Raw genomic sequence first — 22,414 nt, forward strand, 5'->3', positions numbered from 1 at the left:
CTCAAGTTCCCTGTTGAGACAGGAGAGCCAGAGAAAAACACGGAAGACGGTGGGGGGGGGGGCATTCCCTTCCACGGCTTGTAAAAGCAGTCTAGAGGCTAATGAGCCACTAGGATTGCTTTTACATGAAAGCCGACCGCTGGTTGAAAAGAATGATACCAAGATGATACCTAAACCTGCAGGCATCATTCTGGTATAACCACTCAAAGCCGTGAATGGCGTACCTGAAGACAAAAAAATGGTTAACAATAAAACACAGTAAACGGTAAAGTATAAAAAATTGCATACCTGAAAAACAAACATGATAAAACATAATAACAATAAAACATTGCAGAATAGAATACAGTAAAAAAGAGCAGAACAATAGAGAGAGAGAATAGAGAGAGAGAATAGAGAGAGAGAATAGAGAGAGAGAATAGAGAGAGAGAATAGAGAGAGAGAATAGAGAGAGAGAGAGAACAATAAAACGACAACTATTTTTTTTTATTTTATATATATATATATATATATATATATATATATATATATATATATATATATATATATATATATATATATATATATTTTTTTTTTTCTTACACTTTTTTGTAACTAACTTTTATAACTGTAACCGGTTCCAGGTTCGGGTCTCTCAAAATGCGATGGCATCTTGGGAGACCCTGTGAAAGTGTGCCTAGTCTGTGCAATGCTGTACCCTACGCTAATACTCAACTAGTGTATGGTAGCGTTCAAAACATTCACCAATGCAAAGACCAGGATTGTCAGGACAGGAGGGACAATAATAGCGGGTGTCACGCCTATATCCGCGCTTGCTGCAGACACGACATCTTTTTTGGGGGGGTTCGTTGGGTAGGGGTACTCGGGAGGACATAAAGAAAATGCCTCTCATGCAGCCGACTGCATTTGGTTGGGGATGTGAATGGGGGAAGTACGGGCGCTGCAGAAGCGGTGGGTTCCCAATTATTAGGATTGGCGAATGCAGCAGGAAGGGCACTATGGGCACGACGGGCCTGTGTTTGTCTTCTTGGTGGCAGCGGGACACTACTTGTGCTTGCCACCTCACCAGCTTGAACTGCACTTATGGGACTCGCCACGTCACCAAGTGTTACTGCAGTGCTGGTTTGACTACAACCGGGGTGTACTAGGCCGCTGGCGCTTGCCAGTTCACCAAAACGCTACCAAAAAAACTGTTAGCGATCGCAGGGATCAGGCCTGACTCTGCGAACGCTGCAGTTATGCGTTTAGTGTTTTGTAAGTGACAGTGATCGATCGATACTGCACTTGGGTGGGCTGGGCTGGGCTGGGCTGGGCGGAGGGGCAAAACACAGGTGCTAGCAGGTATCTGGGCTGATCCCGATAACACTGCGTTTTTGGGAACCCTAAACTGTTGGGGACGCTAGTATAGATCTGATCGGATCAGATATTGATCCGTTCAGATACTATACCACTAAGGGAGGTGTACGGTGCGTGTGTGGGTGTTAGCGCTACTGGCGCTAACCTGACGCTGCCTGGGGCTGGTGCTTGCCAGTTCACCAAAACGCTACCAAAAAACTGTTAGCGATCGCAGGGATCAGGCCTGACTCTGCGAATGCTGCAGTTATGTGTTTAGTGTTTTGTAAGTGACAGTGATCGATCGATACTGCACTTGGGTGGGCTGGGCTGGGCAGAGGGGCAAAACGCAGGTGCTAGCAGGTATCTGGGCTGATCCCGCTAACACTGCGTTTTTGGGAACCCTAAACTGCTGGGGACGCTAGTATAGATCTGATCGGATCAGATATTGATTCGTTCAGATACTATACCACTAAGGGAGGTGTACGGTGCGTGCGTGGGTGTTAGCGGTACTGGCGCTAACCTGATGCTGCCTGGGGCTGGCGCTTGCCAGTTCACCAAAATGCTACCAAAAAAACTGTTAGCGATCGCAGGGATCAGGTCTGACTCTGCGAACGCTGCAGTTATGCGTTTTGTAAGTGACAGTGATCGATCGATACTGCACTTGGGTGGGCTGGGCTGGGCCGGGCGGAGGGGCAAAACACAGGTGCTAGCAGGTATCTGGGCTGATCCCGCTAACACTGCGTTTTTGGGAATCCTAAACTGCTGGGGACGCTAGTATAGATCTGATCGGATCAGATATTGATGCGTTCAGATACTATATCACTGAGGGAGGCGTATGCTGCGTGCGTGGGTGTTAGCGGTACTGGCGCTAATCTGACACTGCCTGGGGCGACGCATATCACCGCCGGGCGATCAGGGGGCTAAACCTCTATTCGGTAATAAATGGCGGGTGCCCTGACACTATAAAAAATAAACGAACTAACCAGAGTCACCCGTAACGGTTATACGGTGATCAGTGGTGAAAGGGTTAACTAGGGGGCAATCAAGGGGTTAAAACATTTATTAGATAGTATATGGGGGTCCCTGTTGCTATAAAACGCTGACGGCGAACCTAAATATTTACCTCCCTAACTAGCGTCACCAGCGACACTAATACAGCGATCAGAAAAATGATCGCTTAGTGACACTGGTGACGGGGGGTGATCAAGGGGTTAAAACTTTATTAGGGGGGGTTAGGGGGGTATCCTAGACCTAAAGGGGGCTAACAGTAACTGTCCCACCACAGTAACTGTCACAAACTGACACCATGCAGTAATCAGAAAAAAAAAAAAAAAAACCTGCTTGGTGTCAGTGTGACAGGGAGGGGGGAGGGGTGATTGGGGGGTGATCGGGGGGGTGATCGGGGAGGGAACGGGGGTGTTTTGCGTGCCTGGCATGTTCTACTGTGTGTGTAGTGTTTGTGCACTCACATAGATGTCTTCTCTCCTCGGCGCCGGAACGGAAAATACCGAGCCGATGAGATATTACATCATTTCCTTTGCTGCTGTTTAGCATACAGCAGCAAAGGAAGATTCTCATTGGCCGGCGGCGATCGCGAGGGGGGGGGCCACGAACAGATGGCTTCCCCCTCACCTCCGATCGCCGGGGGACAAAAGAGGACCGCCTCGGGCACCGGGGGGGGTCCGATTGGTGATTTTGCCTGCCCGTGCCGCCTTGCCGACGTACATCGGCGTGAGGCGGTCCTTAAGTGGTTAAAAGAGAACATTTTTTTTTACCTATGACGGTGCTCATTATTGCACAAAGAGATTTTGTGTCTTGTTGGAAATCTCTGCTTGAGAGGACAACAATTGTCCCCTTTAGTATAGGAAAAAAAGAAACATAATTGTTACAATGTATGAGCTGCAGTAACACACAGGTCCTACAGAAAAAAAAATCATTGAAGGCTGTGGTGCTGCTACTCTTGGTAACACATCTTTCTGGTTCGATCAGCACCTAAACATTTTTTCCTTTAGATTTACCAAAACCATATACCATATATACTCGAGTATAAGCCGACCTGAAAATAAGCCGAGGCAATTCATTTTACCACAAAAAACTGGGAAAACGTATTGACTCGAGTATAAGCCTAGGGTGAGAAATGCGCAGCTACTGTAAGTGGAAAAAGAGGGTCAACAATGCCCATTTGCAGCCTCACTGTGCCCATTTGCAGCCATAGGTCCCCCCAACTGTGCCCCTAGATGCAGCCAAAATTTGGGGTCTCTGGACCCAAAGGGTTCCGAAATGACATTGCTGCAGATGGACACAGTTGACAGATTTTGGGGCCCCGTATCTCGGGGCCACTTAGTGCTAGGAACCCCAAATTTGGTGTGCAAACCCAGTGGAACAAGAACTACAGCATATTCCAAGTGGTCCCGAGATACAGGGCCCCAAAGTCGGTTCGGAAAATGTCAAGCACTTTTCTGCAGCAGAGAATGACATTTTCCGAACCGATGTTGGGGCCCTATATCTCGGGGCCACTTGGTGCTAGGAACCCCAGCTTTGGATATGTTCTAGTTCCACTGGGTTTACACACCAAATTTAGGGTTCCTAGCACCAAGTGGTCCCGAGATACGGGGCCCCAAAGTCAGCTCGGAAAATGTCATTCTTTGCACCAGAAAAGTGCTTGACTCCAGTATAAGCCGAGGGGGGCACTTTCAGCACAAAAAAATGTGCTTAAAAACTCAGCTTATACTCGAGTATATACGGTAATAGGAGGTCTTTCAATTGTATGCAATCAGACAGGCCCCAGCACTACATAGTTGATGGTAAATCTAAAGGAAATAGAACAACAAACGTTATATAGTGTGTATCCAGCTTTAGAAATATTTATCCATGAAGACATTTTATCAAACCTGTATGTAGACCATTAACCCTGTTAAAACAAATGTATTTCCTACTGAACTTTACACGATCAGTTAAAGAGTAACTCCACTTTTGTTGAAAAGAAAAACATTCCCCTCTGGGTGATTTATTTACACTGCAATGATTTTAACAAACTTTGTTGCAGATTCCTACCTTTTGTTATCCTGGAGAAATAACTGTGTATGGGAGCGGTTTTGTAATTATCAATCAGCTGCTGCACCTACAGGGCTCTAATGTGAAAAATTGCAGTGCCTAAAGCCCCATACACAGTATCAGATTTTCTGCTGATTTTTGTCTTTAGATTTACCAAAACCATGTAGTGCAAGGGCCTGCCTGATTGCATACAAATTGAAACTCCTAAGTTTTGACCTCATATTATATGGTTTTGGTAAATCCGAAGGAAAACATCAGCAGAAAATCTGATAGTGTGTATAGGGCTTTAGACTATTAAAATTTTTGTTGCAGGGGATGCCCAAAATTGAATTTGTATCTTTGTGCAGACTTCTGTGAAAATCAGTACACCAATCACACAAGTAGGAATTTACATATCTGGGGGGCATTCTGTACACCATCTGTGTACAGAATGCTTCCATGTAGCCATATTGTATTGTGTTTTAAAGAAAATTACGGCTCTGCAGATTGAAAAGGAAAGGTAATTTTTAATAACATTCAACCACAATATGACTTGTGTCACAATTGTATATGCTATACATATTTTTTTTTTTAATTTGCACATTTTTTTCCTACAAAAGTGGAGTTACCTCTTAAGGTTTTTTTGTCACCCATACTTGGCAATTCTGCCAAAGGAAGAATGAAACATATGCAATGGTGTACAAGATACTTACAAGAACAAAATTATTAGCAATATACAATTAAATTTATCGCTATGTCATGCACCAAGTATTCTATTATGACCACAGAAATAGTTTGTAAATAACGTACATGAAATCTCCCAGTATCAGCTCTGGCTTGTTCCATAGTGCAGGGACAATCAATGATTTCAGAGAGAAAATCAGGAAGACGCTTGTCACTTTCATGCCAATCTAAACATTTGTTCTTTGCCCAGCTAGCAGAGTCCTTGCGAAAGTCTTCACCCAGGTGCCATGCCATGGCATGATCCACACTCCATAATGAATGGACATCTCTGTGATCACAAACAAAGTCTTGTTTACATTATATAAACCCATTTATTGGGCATTTAATATACTTTCATTGTTTTGATAAGTTCTTGTGAGGCAAAGCAGAAAAGCACAAGTAATGTTAGCCATACATTTGTCAATCCTGACAGTAAGCATCCCAAACAGTAATGCTAATGCATTAAAATAATCATCACCATCAATGACCAATTATGTTTAATGCAAATGTAAGCCATCTGTAGAACACAGCTCTGGTTTAGCTCATTACTAACCGGATATGGACCTGCAGACGTTGGACAGTAGGTTTACTAAAGAAAAACAAAAGACAGCCCAGAGGGTGGCCCCTGCTGGTGGCTAAAACACCCTCCACAGCTGTTGGGGTTAATGTATTAGGTGTATGGAGGCCTCAGAGTTCCCTTTATCATTGGGTTACCTTCTGAGACTGGGGTTGGGGGGCGCCTACCCCATAAAGACACAGATGTATGACAGATATTGCAGCTTAATGGTTCTATAAAGTGGAGTCACTGCTGGATGCTAATGTGGAGATTTCTGTGCTTTTGGGGTCCCTGCCCCTGTAAGACATGCCTCTCTAAGACAGGCCACAGAGGGAGTGTCAGGCTTTGCTTTGTGTGTTTTTCTTTTGAAGAAGCAGCAGCGGTCACCCCTATTAAGGGCTTCTGCCCCGAGAGGAACAGGAAATACTGGATGGAGGAAGGGGTGGTCCTGCAGTACTCACTTCCATTTTGAAATCTATCTACATGGCTGCTTCTCCTATGTTTGAAGTCAGCACTGCCTTGTTTTCAGACTTCACAGAGAACATCGCAGTACTATATACTCTAATATCTGCTGGTGTTCAGAGATGGTTTTAACTTAATACCTTCACTTCTCTACTGACTGGATGGTTGCCAACTTCTCAGGCCAGGACTGCCGCACCTGGAACTGTAAGTTTTCCTATTGGGGGCGGCAAACCCTGTACTAACAAAGTCTGGTGGGCAGCAAGAGAGATATTTTGCAACACCTGTAGGCCAGCACCTGTAGTGTGGCTCTCTGCTTTGGGTCACCTCTCCCACCCTGAGGATATTCAGCTATAATATTTCCTTGCAACCATGTTGCAGAACTTTGCTTGGGATTTGTCTCAGGTGGAGAGTTTTCAGGATGCACAAGCCTAAGCGCTCCACAAATGTTTTTCTGTTCCTCTCCTATTTTGATGACTTTGTCCCTATGCAGAGCGGACATGGACACAGCCTTGCTGTTCTCTATGGAGCTGTCAGATGGAAATGGAGCACCTGTCCATTTCCATTTTGTCATTCAATCGGATGCCGATGGGTGTCAGCTGACATCTGCCTCTCCATAGAGAGCAATGGCTGGTCTGATCAGGTCCCCCTGAAAAACAGACAGGCGGACCAGATCAGACCGCCTGTGTGAAACCAGCCTAACACTGTGGAGGCAAATGAACTATTTACCAAGGCCATATCAATTCTGGATAGGGTCATAAAGGTTTTAGAAAAACATGAAAACTGAGAGTCAACAGGATTACGAGACAACCATAGATCTATTAAAAGAGAAGTATGGGTTTCTTTTTTTTTTTTGCTTAATCCTAATCCCTCTGAGAAGTGCCCCGTTTCTGTTAAAATAGAGTTAATTACCTGTGGGAGGGTCTACAGACTTTCATGTACTGTCATACCGACAATGGTCTGGCTCTGGAGTCTGGATCCACCCACTTTTCTGTCATCTTGCTTGATTGATGTCAGCTCTCTGCTCTCTGCTCGTTCCTGAGACTTCATACAACACACAGAGCTGCTCCCCTCCTCCCCCCTCCCCTCCTCCCTCTCCCTCCTCCCTGTTGCAGACAGAACGATCTCAGCACACATTCCGGAAAGCAGCAGGCATTAGAGAGTGTAGAAGTCAGTGATAGTGTTCTGTACAGTGTATTATATTCTACATCCCTGCTAAAATTATAATGCAAATGATGCATTTTTAAAGTAAAATACAACACTGGCTTTTTTTTTCATTTTTTATTGGCTATTCAGATTGTTCTATGTGATTGAGGTCATGGAGCCTTCCATGTACATATGCTGGTTTCACACTGCTAGGAGTACAGGGGATGTGCATGACAAGACTGTACAGGGATGATGGGACTGTATAGGAGTACAGGGGATGGGGATGATAGGACTGTAAAGGAGTACAGGGGATGGTGGGACTGTATAGGAGTACAGGGGATGGGGATGATAGGACTGTATAGGAGAACAGGGGATGGGGATTATGGGACTGTATAGGAGTACAGGGGATGGGGATGATGGGACTGTATAGGAGTACAGGGGATGGGGATGAGGGGACTGTATAGGAGTACAGGGGATGGGGATGATGGGACTGTATATGGTACAGTGGATGGAGATGATAGGACTGTATAGGAGTACAATAGATGGGGATGATGCCCCTGTATAGGAGTACAGTGGATGGGGATGATGGGATTGTATAGGAGTACAGGGGATGGGGATGATGAGACTGTATGGAAGTACAGGGGATGGGTATGATGGGATTGTATAGGAGTACAGGGGAGGATAAGACTGTATAGGAGTACAGGGGATGGGGATGATAGGATTGTATATGAGTACAGGGGATGGGAATGAGGGGACTGTATAGGAGTACAGGGGATGGGGAGGATGGGACTGTATAGGAGTACAGAGAATGGGGATGATGGGACTGTATAGGAGTACAGGGGATGGGGATGATGGGATTGTATAGGAGTACATGGGATGGGGATGATAGGACTGTATAGGAGTACAGGGGATGGAGATGATGGGACTGTATAGAAGTACAGAGGATGGGTATGATGGGATTGTATAGGAGTACAGGGGATGGGGATGAGGGGACTGTATAGGAGTACAGGGGATGGGGGATAGGGATGACACCAGTGGCAGAGGGATGGTGGGGGGGGATGGGATCAGTGGCAGGGGATGGTGGTGGGGGGATGGGATCAGTGATGGGAGGAATGATTTTTTTATGTACAATAGGAGACACTGGGGACATATCAGGGGTTACTTTAGATGTGGGGGAGTTGTCAGTCTCCCCCTCCTATGTACTGTACACAGGTATGCTCTCTACACATAGCACTCTGTACATTTCAGAGAACAGACACAGGGCACAGGTCACTATGCTCCTTACCATGTCTCCTCTTCTGAAATAACACAGTGCTATGTGTAGAGAGCTTACCAATGTCTTTTGCTGGACATGAGAAGTTTTCAGTGCCTCTCCCCCCTCCCCCATCGGCTGAAGGAGACGCTGATACAGACTTTGAATGAGTGAGGGGGGGAATTTGGAGGACACAGGAAGGAACATCAAAGCCCATTGGAGAGGTGTTGGAGTCTTGCAGAGGAGAGTTTGCAGATAACAGCCAGAGAAAGGTGAGAAGACTTCACTTGTATCACACTGCTCCTGCTTCCGGGTTTTAGCTGGGGACATGCTGCCATGAAAACAGAGGCACGTGAAGAACGTGCTCATTCTAGATAGCAGCCTGGGTGTGTATCTCTTCACCAAACACACCCACATGTCCTCCATAGGGAGGGAGTGAAGGAGTGGCTGGATTGTGTCCACCCCCTGGAAACTTTTGAACTGAAAAAGAACCATTAGAGGCTGATTCTGGACTCTTCACAAGACTATTCTACAAAAACTAAAGGACTGGGGAAAGAAAGAAATGCAATGCAGGTATGAGGGTAGCATGTACTACCTATTTTTGCATTCCCATACTTCTCCTTTAACCACTTCCCGCTTGGCTTAAAGCAGATTAACGGCCGGGCGGTGGTTCAATTATCCTGACTGGGCGTCATATGACGTCCTTCAGGATAACATGCCGCTGCACGCCCATGGGGCGCGCATCGCGCCGATCGGTGGAGCGGTGTGTCAGTCTGACACACCGCTCCACCGATCTTGGTAAAGATCCTCCAGGGGAGGCTCTTTACCACATGATCAGCCTTGTCCAATCACGGCTGATCACGATATTAATAGGAAGAGCCGTTGATCGGCTTTTCCTCACTCGCGTCTGACAGACGCGCGTAGAGGAGAGCCGATCAGTGGCTCTCCTGACAGGGGGGGTCTGCGCTGACTGTTTATCAGTACAGCCCCACCTCGGATGCCTGCACTAGATCACCAGGGAAGCCCCTAGGACCACCAGGGAAGCAGGCAACATGTGGATGGTCAGGTGTGTACCCCATGGCCATCCACATGTGCCCAATGTGCCCAATCTGTGCCAATCAGTGCCCATAAATGGGCACTGACTGGCACCATTATAAAGCAGTGATGCCCAGCAATGCCACCCATCAATGTCATCAGTGCCACCAATCAGTGTCAACAGTGCCAGCCATCAGAGTCCATCTGTGCCACCTATCAGTGCCCATCCGTGCCCATCAGTGCCCACCTATCAGTGCCCATTAGTGCCCATCCATGCCACCTATCAGTGCCACCCATAAGTTCCCATCAGTGCCACCCATAAGTACCCATCAGTGCCGGCTATGAGTGCCCATCAGTGCCGCCTATGAGTGCCCATCAGTGCCGCATACCAGTGCCACCTATCAGTGCCGGTCAGTGCCACCTTATCAGTGCCACCTCATCAGTGCTGCCTTATTAGTGCCCGTCAGTGCAGCCATATCAGTGCCCATCATTGAAGAAGAAAACTTACTTATTTACAAAAAATTTTAACAGAAACAAAGAAAAACTTGTTTTTTTTCAAAATTTTCGGTCTTTTTTTATTTGTTGCGCAAAAAATAAAAACCGCAGAAGTGATCAAATACCACCAAAATAAAGCTCTATTTGTAAGAACATAATGATAAAAAATTTGTTTGGGTACAGTGTTGTATGACCGCGCAATTGTCATTCAAATTGCGACAGCGCTGAAAGCTGAAAATTGGCTTGGGCAGGAAGGTGTCTAAGTGCCTGGTATTGAAGTGGTTACACTCAGTTCCAAGATCGTTTTAGCTAACGCTGAAGAGCTTGACGAGGCTGAAATAATCTGGGCTGGGATTGGTTCAATCAGCGGTACATCACACTATTAAAATCACCCAAATATTAATGTATGCACGTTCTGCTTACCCATCCAGGATTGAAAAGTCCTGTTATTGTGCAGAGCACTATATAAGAAGTTGTATTCATATTAACTGATTTACATATTTCCAGAGGAAGAGGGCTACTGTAACCGCTTTCTCCCAGTGATTTATTGTATCTCTAAATGCTTGTACACACTATAAGAAAATCATCTGCTTTTCCTCAATGTTTCACAGCAAGTCGGACCCGAGGAAGGAAACACAAAAACTCTTTTTTCTTTTGCTGTTTATTGTTTCTGATGTGCGAAAATCGTTCCGAAAATGGTACACATTAAACAAACGTTGTTTATTATGTTCATGTCCGATAAAAAAATTTGGCATTTGTCCTTTCAGAAATTTTTGTTTGCAAAGTCAGAATCGGATGTCGAAAGTTGTGTACACATTATAGGAAAATCGAATGATCGTGCCTTGTACGGAATTTTTCTCCAGATTTTCTCATAGTGTTTACCCCCTTTAGCTTACAAAAAGACACTGGGAAACTCATAAAAAAACTTTGGATTGCTATAGCCTGCCCTAGAACACAAGCTTACTGTTTTAAGATAATATTTTTGTATTCTTTGTTATAATTTCAAATGCAAAATTGGGTGTGTTAATTGCAGCAATAGCAGATCACACCTTATTATAACAAGTAATACTTGTTATAAATGATATGTTACACTAACTTTTTTTTTCAAGGTCCTGCATAAATAAATATATAAATATATTCGCAGATCAAATGATTACTTTTCTCATTAAAGTTATAATGCAGGGCAGCCCCGATCCTCCTCTTCTCTGGTCCCTTGCCAGTGCTCCTGGCCACTCCCTCCTGCTGAGTGCCCCCATAGCAATCAGTTTGCTATGGGGCACCTTAGCAGGCTCGCTCCTGAGCCACTGCTCTGTGTGTCTATTAACACACAAAGCGAATATCGGGCCTGCCCCCCTGCTCTCTCCTCATTGGCTTACTAGCTGTGATTGACAGTAGTGGGAGTGCTGATTCAGCCAAAGAGGAGGAAGAGACTCGGGAGAGCCACTGCTCTCGTGCACATCGCTGGATCGAGAGGTAAGTATTTGGGGGCAGGGAAGTTGGGGGGGGGGGCTGCTTTCTACCTTCATGCATAGAATGAGCCTTTACAACCACTTTAACGCTATGGGTGTTATTTACTGAAGGCAAATCCACTTTGCACTGAAAGTGCACTTGGATGTGCAGTCGCTCTAAATCTAAGGGGTAGATCTCAAATGAGTGGAAGCTCTGCTGATTTTATCATCTAATCATGTGCAAGCTAAAATGCTTTTTTTTATTTTCCTTGCATGTCCCCCTCGGGTCTACAGTGACTTTACTTCCAAGTGTACATTCAGTGCACTTTCAAGTGCACTTGCAGTGCAAAGTGGATTTTTCTTTAGTAAATAACCCCCTATGTGTTTTATATAGTATTATGTGCAAACTCTGAGATTAATTAGTTAAAGCCCAACTCCAGCTGAAAATTGTTCTTTTAGTTTTGGACAGACTTGAGAAGTACCTTTTTTATTTTTTATTGGTGTCAATAATCTCACTGGGATAATTTTAATTATTGTGACACCAAGAAAGAAATCAGGGGAGCGGTTGTCACTGGGTCACAAAGATGTTGACAGTAACAACAGCCAGATAGTGTCATCCACTAAATAAAAGCATTTTGTTGCAGATTGTGTCCACATTAGAAGGATGTCCCATCTGTGCCATCAGGAATTGAGGGGAAATCTTTTAAAGGGTGATATAGACTACAGGTAACATTTGACAGGGGTTCTGAGCCCTTCCCACTCTTTCAAAATGAAAAACATATAGCACAATTCAAATAATGTCAATGTATTTTATTTATTTTTTTGTTTAATTACCTCTCCCCATTAGAATGTTGACCTGGCACAATCCTTAGGCTTCCAAACTCATAGATGCTATGTTCTGGCAATGCTGGATGAGGGATAAAAGTGTAACTCCCATTGTTGGTATAGTTATGTACCAGGGTATAAAGATATTTCCAGGCTGCTGTCCAGGACTCTGTATAAGGGTTTCCTGTGCATTATAGAAAGGAAGACAACTTATGAAGACTAGAACAACAAATTTAATTTCCTACTTTAGTTTCAATGCCCTCTAAACAAAGAGGAAAACAATCACATCTGTTAATGACTGGTAAAACTGATAATCTTACAGATAAACACAGATATTAATAAACCAATAAATATTTAAACTATCCAAAACCAAGCTTATGATATTTCCTCCCCCACGTGCCTCTTCCCCTGATTTCTCTGTCAAAATCAACGGCTCAACTATCAACCCGTCCCCCCCCAACGCCAAGGTCCTAGGTGTAATCCTGGACTCTGAACTATCCTTTCAGCCCCACATCCAATTGCTGTCCAAAGCTTGCTGTCTCAACCTCCGATACATTTCCAAGATACGCCCCTTCCTAACCAATGTCACTACAAAGCTTCTAATCCACTCCCTTTTCATCTCTCGCCTCGACTACTGCAACTCATGCCTTATTGGCTTACCTTTAATTTGGCTATCCCCTATCCCCCCTTCAGTACATCATGAACGGTGCTGCCAGGCTCATCCACCTTACAAAACGCTCAGCGTCTGCTACTCCTCTCTGCCAAACCCTCCATTGGCTGCCATTCAACCAACAAATTAAATTCAAGATACTAACAACAACTTACAAAGCCATCCACAACCTGGCCCCCAGCTATATCACTAACCTGGTCTCAAAATACCAACAAAATCGTTCTCTTCGCTCCTCCCAAGACCTCCTGCTCTCTAGCTCCCTTGTCACCTCATCCCTTGCTCACCCCCAGGACTTCTCCCGAGCCTCTCCCATCCTCTGGAATGCTCTACCCCAATCTGTCCGACTATCTCCTACTTTGTCCACTTTCAGACAATCCCTGAAATCTCATCTTTTTAGAAGCCTATCTGGCCCCCACCTAACTGTACATTTATTTTCTCCATCAGAACATCCCCTACAGTTATTACCTCTTGTATCTCTTGACCCTCCCTCTTAGATTGTAAGCTCTAATGAGTAGGGTCCTTTGATTCCTACTGTATTAAAGTGTATTTGTACTGTCTACCCTCAAGTTGTTAAGCACTGCGTAAATTGTCAGCGCTATACAAATCCTGTATAATAATAATAATACTAATAATAATAATAATAACTAAAAGAACATAATGCATTGCTTTCACATGTTACCTGATTCCCCATAGCCCCAGACCTCAATGTTAATTGAGTTCTCCTTAAACGTGTTTGGATCCCATTTAACTGTCAAGGTGCCATCATAATTGGGTGTGCCATAGTACTGCCATTTTGTTTCATTCTCGAGAGTGCATTTTTCTGACTCTGACACTTTTCCAGGATGCACTGTAGTAACAAAAGGAAAAAATATGAGTTCTCAAAACAACCCCACACATTCCTTATTGAGTCACAATATTTTAAAACCCATCTCTAGAAATTTCTATTCATTTTCTAACAATACTCTTTATTCTAGCATGCAAAGAGAAGTGAGTATTTCAACTGTATTTAAGGTCCACATCAGAATAACTTTCATAAAGGCCATCTGCTGATTATGCCTCCGTGGGCATGTTTCTAGCTATGTCAGTGCTGTACTAATTGTGTCTCTGCAGATAAGTTTACTTGTCCTATTATTCTATTTTTCAAAACAGTTAACTAAATATTTATTTTTTATGTGCTGTGTTTGTGTCTGTGTGTGTGTAGATGGGTGGACAATGTGAAAACCATTTATTGGAGTAATCATTGCTACTTCTAAATGTTATCTAAATGTTACCAAGTAGTCTATGGGACTAAAATTGTGACTATAGTAAATTTAGTGCTTCCCACTGGGCATTTATTTTGAAAAAAAAAAGAACTTTACCAGCATATCAATAATTTTAGGCACAATGTGTATTCTACAATAAAGATTGGAAAAATCTTTTCAAACTGTAGTTAATCTTGTTTTGTTTTTGTTTTTTTTTATTAAATGGAAGTCCTCCCAGAGCTTTATTCTAGTTTAGAATAGAGTGGGCAAGATGTCACTTTTTCATTGGGGAGTTTATTAATCACTTTCTGTACAAGAGACACCACAAGAATTGAAAATAAATCTCACCAAAGTAAGCAGAAATGTTATGTTTGAAAGTTTGCCTGGAAATCCGATTTAAGAGATTATATCCACTCTGTTTATAAAGGGAAAGAAATTTTTGGCCGGAATTAAAAAGGGTGTTAAGGTGCCCTGTAAAGGGTAGTATGTCCCAGTAACAAGAAGGTGGTAATCTTTACACTGGAGCTACTCTTATCTTGGATATACACTGCAAAGGTTCACATGAATACCTGACAGCCAAGTGCCAGAGTGGGGATATGTTTTCCCTCCATCCACAGACATTTCAAATGGAATACGTCCAGTCTCATACAGTAGAGGTGACACACAATGGGCTTTTCTCGTTTCATCCACATAACCATTCACAAGGATTTCTTCATTAAACCTGATACAAGATACAGCATGCAATAATCATAAATTTATACCTTTTGTAAATGTTAAACTTCTGAAAAGTTAAAACAATGAAAATTTTAAATCAAAAGAGAATACAATACAAAGTACCTGTGATTATATTTATTAGTGATAGAAAGTGCTGTTACCTTTATTAGTTCTAGGACCATTCTCTGTGTTCTCCTCTGAAACTTGTTTAATTTTGTTACTATGGGTTTGAGTTCCCTCACTAGGGGTAAGTTGCACCCAACCACCATCTCCATGTCCAGATAGAGTTTCCTAGTTGGTTATTGAGGCTGTCTGCCTGAACAGAGGGACAGTAGTTTGGTATAGCCTTATCCCCAAAAATCTCAACCCTTTGTAACAAAATGGGTCAAGGTGGTGCACACTTTTCTAAAGACTAGACTTTGCTAGCTGACAAAAAGAATAGAAGAGCCTTCTGGTGCCTGCTCTTTTACAAAACATACAATTAAAAAAGTATTTGACAGGTTTGCTTTAGGTTGAATTTTTGGAGTAGGGGATGATTAGAAGACCTATCTGATTTTATTAATGTCTGTGTCCCCCTAGCTAGATTAAACCTCTCAATCCCGGTGACCATTATCACCAAAGAAGAAAGTGATCTAAATTCCAAAAGTTGCACATTTTCTCCAGAAAAAAAGGCAAGGGTAAAATATATAAAGGGGACCCGTTCCAGTCAAAACTGTCTTAAGAGGGAAATTTCCTTTTACTTTGGTGAGATTTTCTCCTACTTGCTGTTGCATCTACAGGAGAGAAAGTGAAAGGAAAATTCTTCAAGGAAACAGAGACAGCGAAAGCATTAACTTACAAGGGATTTAATGATTCCCTACTCTATCTAAACCAAAAAAGCTATTGGACTTACATACACGGAGTAAAGTCAATTTTTTTGAAGGCTGGCAAGCTAATCAGGCATAAAAAAAAGGCATATTACTTTCTCCAATGTAAATTAAATTATAGGCCCAGCGTATTTATCATGGACATTAGTGATGTATGTTTAAATTATGCAGGAATTTAAAAACTTGCTATTTCCCAATGAGCACTAACATTGTAGTTTATTTAGAAGTGTACTTTATATTTTAGTCCTTTATCAAGTTTGATCATTTTTTTAGAACAAACTTAATTCTGTTAGAAAATACCTGACTTGCTTTCAATGAGTATACTGTATATAATTAGGTTATAAATAGTAACATTATCAACATGTTTCCTTATATTATACCAGAACTATCCTATCATCCTAAAACAGGCTTATCAAGAGAGGGTAAACATATTTTCTTAAATATGGCACCTAAAGAGTGGGGTATAGGGATATCAGAAGCATATGTCCTAAATTGGATTATGTGTGCTATGTGTCTACATATATTACTTGATAAGTAATGCTGATAAGTAAATAACAAATATTCGTGTTGCTCATAGTTTGCCAAGCTTCTTTTATGAAACAATGTTTATAGACTTTTTTATCTGCATCTTGTGAATGAACAGCTGAATGGAAACCTTTTATTGTTAAAAGAGCATAAAGTAATATATAATCTAATTCACTACCGTTGTTTGGCTATGCCTTGTGAGTGCTTCCTGCTGAACTGTATTGGATGACTTCTTTGTGTTTAAAAATTAATACGCTCAAAGGAATGCAATGATATTTTTAGTTACATTCCTAGTTTTACTTTTTACATACCATACCTGCATTTCACTACAGAGCTTTCATCAAAGGTCACACCCAAAATGACAAAGTCTCTGCCCCCCATCAACAAGCCAGACTCTGGTGTAATACGCACACAGTATGTGCGGTAGTCTGGACAGCAGTTGCCAAGATTCTGACAGGTTACATGACAGGAGCATTGACGCAGAAGTTGTCCACACTGCATAGAACAGGAATTGTCACTTCCTGGTTAATAAAATAAAAAAATCGGATTAATATACAGGCCTATATTTCTGACCTACAGTACATATCCAGGTATAATATATACAATAATTTGATTCACCGCACATTATTTTTGATTTTGAAAATGAGTTATTACTTTATAAGTTGAACTATTGATAATGTATCAAGTGCACTGTTTGTTACAACTGTTCCTGAGTCCCAAGAACTTTGACCAGGAGACTTCATCTGTGACTTATATTGGCTGTTGACACCATGCTGATCCAGAATCTGTTAGAAGGTCAGTGGTAACACAGAAAATTGTCACCTTCATTAATGACATTAAAATCTTTTGGTGCCTTTGGACAAATTGTATAATACTTTATTTAGTTATCCCCAAAAAATTATAACAACAATCTAGGAGCAACTTCACAATGATCCTCTAGTGTAATCTCATCACATTAATTCTTTGATTATCTACAAGACAAGTCTTCACTTTCTACAACAGTAAGGAGAGCAATCTTCTACAGTCTTCTGGTCATCCCTGGGGTTATGTCTTGGTCCTACTTAGACTTGGGTGCTAGTTGTGATTGCAGCACTGAATATTAAAAGATAAATGCAGCATGTGTACAAGTAATCAGAGTACTATATATATAAATCATCTTGATATTGAGACCTGAATTAAAAACGCTTGAAGGTGTTCATAATAGATTACCCCCAGTTACAAACAGCCACAAACAATAGTATAATAAAACTTACATTTAAAAAAAAAAATTGTACTCTGTAGTCTTACATTTCTTACCTAATAAACACTGAGCTGGTGCCCCAGACCAATTTCCATTAGATTGGCATGTTCGCTGTTTGGACCCAGACAGTACAAAACCACTGTTACAACTAAATGTGATGGTAAAGCCAGCTAGGTAGTTTGTTCCATTCTTAGATCCATTTGCTGGTGACCCAAGCCAGCCACATGTGACCACTGATAAAATAATACAAGAAAATAATTTCAGTTATTACAGAGAATACAATGTACACCTAAGGCTCGGTTCACATAGGGGCGACTTGTCAGGCGACCTAGTCGCCTGACAAGTCGCCTCCCGTTCTGTGCTACGGAACCGTTCTAATAGGAGCGACGCAAGTCGCTCCGACTTAGAAAAAGGTTCCTGTACTACTTTGGGGGCGACTTGGGGCGACTTGCATAGACTTCTATACAGAAGTCGTTTTGCAAGTCGCCTCAGAAGTCGTTTGCAGGTCGCCTCGCTGAGGCGACCTGCAAGTCGTGCCGCCCCTGTGTGAACCGGCACTAAGTACTACTGTATGGCCACTGTTTCAAATAAAATTTGTTTTTGAAGTAGATATTGTTATGTTATTGTTAGCTTGTCTGTTTTAGTTCTGAAAAACAACTTGTCCATTCTTCCATTAGATACAAAAGAAAATGATCTGGTGCTGCCAGTGACACACCTCCATCCCCGAATAAAATGCAACAAAGAAGAATTACGCCCTTGAGACTTTAAATGAGGTGAGCACAAAAAGGTCAATGAGAGTATACAAAGTAAACATGGCTTATAAATTTATTAAAATTGTATAACATTCGTCGTATATGGGATGCATGAACAAAGGTGCCAAACCACTTGGCAGTGATAAAACACAACATTACCAAGTGGCCACATACATATATATTTAGAATTGTTGATGTACAGTATTACACAGGCATCATATAACTCAACGAATTTCGCAAGTCGCTACTCGCTTCTTCAGGAGTAGATGTAAATGCAGTGCATCTTGGACTGAGCCAACGTCTCAAAAGTCAATAAACCAACAGGTGGCAGCAAGATGTGTCTATCCCGGGAGCTGAAGGGAAGGAACCAGCAAGGACCCACCGGGGGACAGATGGAGGGCAAGCATTAAAATGGTAGCCAAAGAGTGTGACGTTTGATGTCCCTCAATGTCCAACATGATTTGCAGCATGATGAGTGTGTCCTCAGCATGTGAATTCTGGGGCCATGAAGAGAGAAATCCCATGATGCTAATCACTCCTTGCCTCCACCTGTTGGTTGAGGCAACAGGTGGAGGCAAGGAGTGAGATTCTTTTTCACCATCTGTGCCCCATTGCAGAGATTTCCCTTCACTTTCTGTCCCATATCAGAACAGGAAGAGAGTGGATATCCCTGAAAATTAAAGGAATTCCTTGGGGACCTCCAAGTCACCAGAACTAGTGTCCCCTTTGGAAAATTTCCCCTCTATTACTTTTCTGGGGACAACCCAAAATTTTGGATTTTATTTTACTTTCACTTTCAATTAAAAGGGTAAACAGTGCAAATAGAGAAGAGGAATCTCCCAAATGGGCACAGACATCAATAAAAACCTGACAGGGGGTCTAATCCCTCTCCACTCCAAAACCAAAAAAAAAAGTTTTGCCTTTAAGTCAAGTTCTTAAAAAGGTGATGCATATACAAATAGGCACAATCTGTTAACCCAATATGCAACATTTCAGGCATTTTTAGGCACATCTTGTATGAGTCTAACTTATTGTATTTGCTCCGTTTTATCATGATTCTGCATTTAGAACATGCTCATACAGCATAGTTAATGAGGAACATTTAATCTACCTGGTTTAAGGTTCTCCACCAAGATGTGGTGACTTTGATGTGAATCCTTGGTAGCATTGCCAACTTCCAGTTTTCTTGTAGTAAAGGCATCAAATCTGCAGAATGAATCATTACCACACATATTTTCTACCTCCTGGAACATTGGGTCGCTTTGCTCATCCTCAATACGAAATGTAGGTATGAAACTAGGATCATGCTTCAAAGCGTACTGTTCAAGAAGTATTTGAGAGTCATACTGAAAAAGTGAAGTTTGATTGGTTACTGACCCTAGAGAAAGAAAAAAAAGGGTTTTGAAAACGCAAGAGAAAAAAATGAATTAAAAATGACACAAATTTGTTTAGCATATAAATTAAAGACTAATTATACATACTGTAGTACAGTATACATTTGCCAAATTTTTAAGGAAATCTACATAAGTAAAGAAAGACCTCATGGATAGAGCACTTACTACTACAGGAACTTCATGTGTAGACAAAGGCCAACTACAGAATTTAAAGTTCACTAACCTACTCCTAAGGTGTTGATGTTGAATATTAATATATAAAGGTTGATGGGAAGTCATGTGGGCACCACATCCCCAGTAAACTTGTGTAAGTATGCTATTACACCAGTGACTGAGGCCAGCTCTCTTTGCTTTGGGAGCTGGCAGATTTTGTAGGCACCCCTCTGTAATCCACCCTGCACCCACCTCATCTGGCTCTTCATTCTGATTTTAAATTGGGGGTACTTGGTCCTTGTCCGCTTCCCCTGCTGTTCACCTATGCCCATGCCCAGGCAATGGCTGCAGCTGTCTCAGAATTGTGATCTTTGACAGCAAGCCTTCTCCTTGAGTGGATATGACACATTCTTGTCAAGTAGTATTTCTTCCTGAAGGAGCTCATCATGAAACAGGTTGAAGAAACTACTTGCTAAAATTCCATCAAAAATTATTTGTCATGACAAAGTTCAATTAAACAGGTTTATCTGATGGTATAGGTCACAGACAATATGTACATAATATATACAAGGGTTTTGTTACAAGCATCTACAGTAGGTACCCTAAAAATGTATATTTTTATGATATTTGTAATGAATGATACGTATTGTAACACAGTATCTTTTTAACATTTACTAGGTGTTCTATTTCTAGCTGGCACCTATAAAATCCCTTTATTTATAATGATTATTTCTATGTTTACTCTATGGTGTTGCTGAATCAATGTTGGTCCCTCACTGGCTGGACTAGTGAGATGTTGCTCCGTCACTACTCACTAGGCAGCAATGATATTTCTGCAAAGATTCTGCTTTTAAGGAAGCAACTTCCTTCAGGTAAAGTGGTAGGTGCACCATGGTAAGGTGTCGCCAGTGGCAGATTTGTCAGTGTGACATGGGCCTAAATGATTAACGATCACATGATCCATCCTTATTGCATTAAAAGTTCTTTGGGTGCCAATAAATATGGAGTGAGATATCAACCCCACATCTTTATTTTTTTTGTAAGACCAATATAGAAAATCAATGCAGCCGATAGGGGCAGGAGGCGGAGCCTAGCGGAGCAGACATGCATTGTTAGAGCTCCACACCGCTGAGGAGAGAAGAGAAGGACAAAGCGGAGCCTGCAGGCTCAAAAGGTATCCATTTGAACCTTTTTGCCCCAGGGAACAAACTGTGAAAGTTTGGGCAGGAAATATGGTACTGGGAGGAAACTGTGGCAGAAATAAAAATCACCTCACAAAGAGCTCACAGGCACTCACTGCAACTAAAGCAGCTCCAGTCACCTCACAATATACAGCATCAGGGCGCTCTCACAGACAGAAAATGGCAAGACTCTCCATTTGAGTCAGATACAGAACAAATCCTCTCACAAACTTCTCCACAAGCCTCCTCAGCATCCCCAGTAATATTATTACAATTTGAAAAGATGCTTCATAAGGCTTTAAAACAAACCTCAGACCAAATAACAAAAAGCCTAACCAAAGAAATAAGAGAGCTGGGAAACCGCACCGCAGCCTTAGAAATAAAAATGGATGAAATTGAAATTACAACCCAAGAAAATATAACAGAATTGGAACAATTAAAAAAAGAGAATTTAATACTTCAAACTAAGCTTGAAGATTACGAAAATAGAGCCAAACGTTCAAACTTGCGCATAAGGGGAATACCTGAAACTGTGACAGACCTGCAATCTACTATTACTGCTCTATTACAAGAACTAAAGCCAGATATCCCTATTGAACGTTTAGAACTGGACAGAGTACACAGAGCCCTCACAGCCAAAAAGAAAGATGGACCCCCACGTGATATAATCACAAAATTTCATTATTACAGAACGAAAGAACAAATACTAATTGCTGCAAGAGAAAAAAAGGAACTTAATTTTCAAGGACACAATTATCAAATTTTTGCTGACCTATCCCAACTTACTATTACTAAAAGACGATCCATGAAACCCCAACTAATGGAACTGCAACGCCACAACATTATGTATCAATGGGGCTTCCCCTTTTCAGTCAGATTTAACTACCAAGGTACAATTTACAGAAGCAGATCAGCAGATGAACTACAACAAACCCTTTTAAAATTAAATCTGACAGAACCCACAAGCAGCAACACTCCCACACGCAGAAGAATGGCATCATCTTCACCTTCAGGCAGCACCCAGAAAATTTCAGAACAAAATGGGAATCATCATTGTCACAAAAGAGGCCGTTATGCCACATCATTCATGGACCAAGAAGATTCAATGGACTGACATCCTAATTCCTGATATCTCTTCATTTATTATACTAAGAGATGGTTCTCTATAAAAAACCTATATTTATAACTGAATGTAACTGCATTCTGATAGTCACACACTGTGTGGGATCATGTTACATTCCAGTTATATTTCTTATTACTTCTGATTCATATAGCCTTAGAATATATAAGTGAAATAAGGAAATTCTTGTTCAGTTATATATTATCAGGTAATAACAATAGATTTATTACTTTTTAGGACAAATATGTTCAATA

The 22,414-nt window shown here is 41.9% G+C and overlaps 1 protein-coding gene across 1 annotated transcript in view; it reads right to left on the reverse strand.

Annotated features, from left to right (window-relative positions):
- Window positions 1-22,414, reverse strand: part of SUSD2 (sushi domain containing 2) — a 351,916-nt gene that overhangs the window by 120,540 nt on the left and 208,962 nt on the right. Inside the window, exons 12-18 of the mRNA XM_073625468.1 lie at window positions 19,424-19,690; window positions 17,617-17,793; window positions 16,637-16,841; window positions 14,785-14,936; window positions 13,654-13,821; window positions 12,314-12,488; window positions 5,176-5,377 (exon numbers count right to left, since the gene is read on the reverse strand). Of these exons, the coding sequence (XP_073481569.1) occupies window positions 5,176-5,377; window positions 12,314-12,488; window positions 13,654-13,821; window positions 14,785-14,936; window positions 16,637-16,841; window positions 17,617-17,793; window positions 19,424-19,690 (1,346 nt within the window). The remainder of the gene's footprint in view (window positions 1-5,175; window positions 5,378-12,313; window positions 12,489-13,653; window positions 13,822-14,784; window positions 14,937-16,636; window positions 16,842-17,616; window positions 17,794-19,423; window positions 19,691-22,414) is intronic.

This window comes from Aquarana catesbeiana, linkage group LG01, assembly GCF_042186555.1.
Source record: "Aquarana catesbeiana isolate 2022-GZ linkage group LG01, ASM4218655v1, whole genome shotgun sequence".
Classification (NCBI taxonomy): domain Eukaryota; kingdom Metazoa; phylum Chordata; class Amphibia; order Anura; family Ranidae; genus Aquarana; species Aquarana catesbeiana.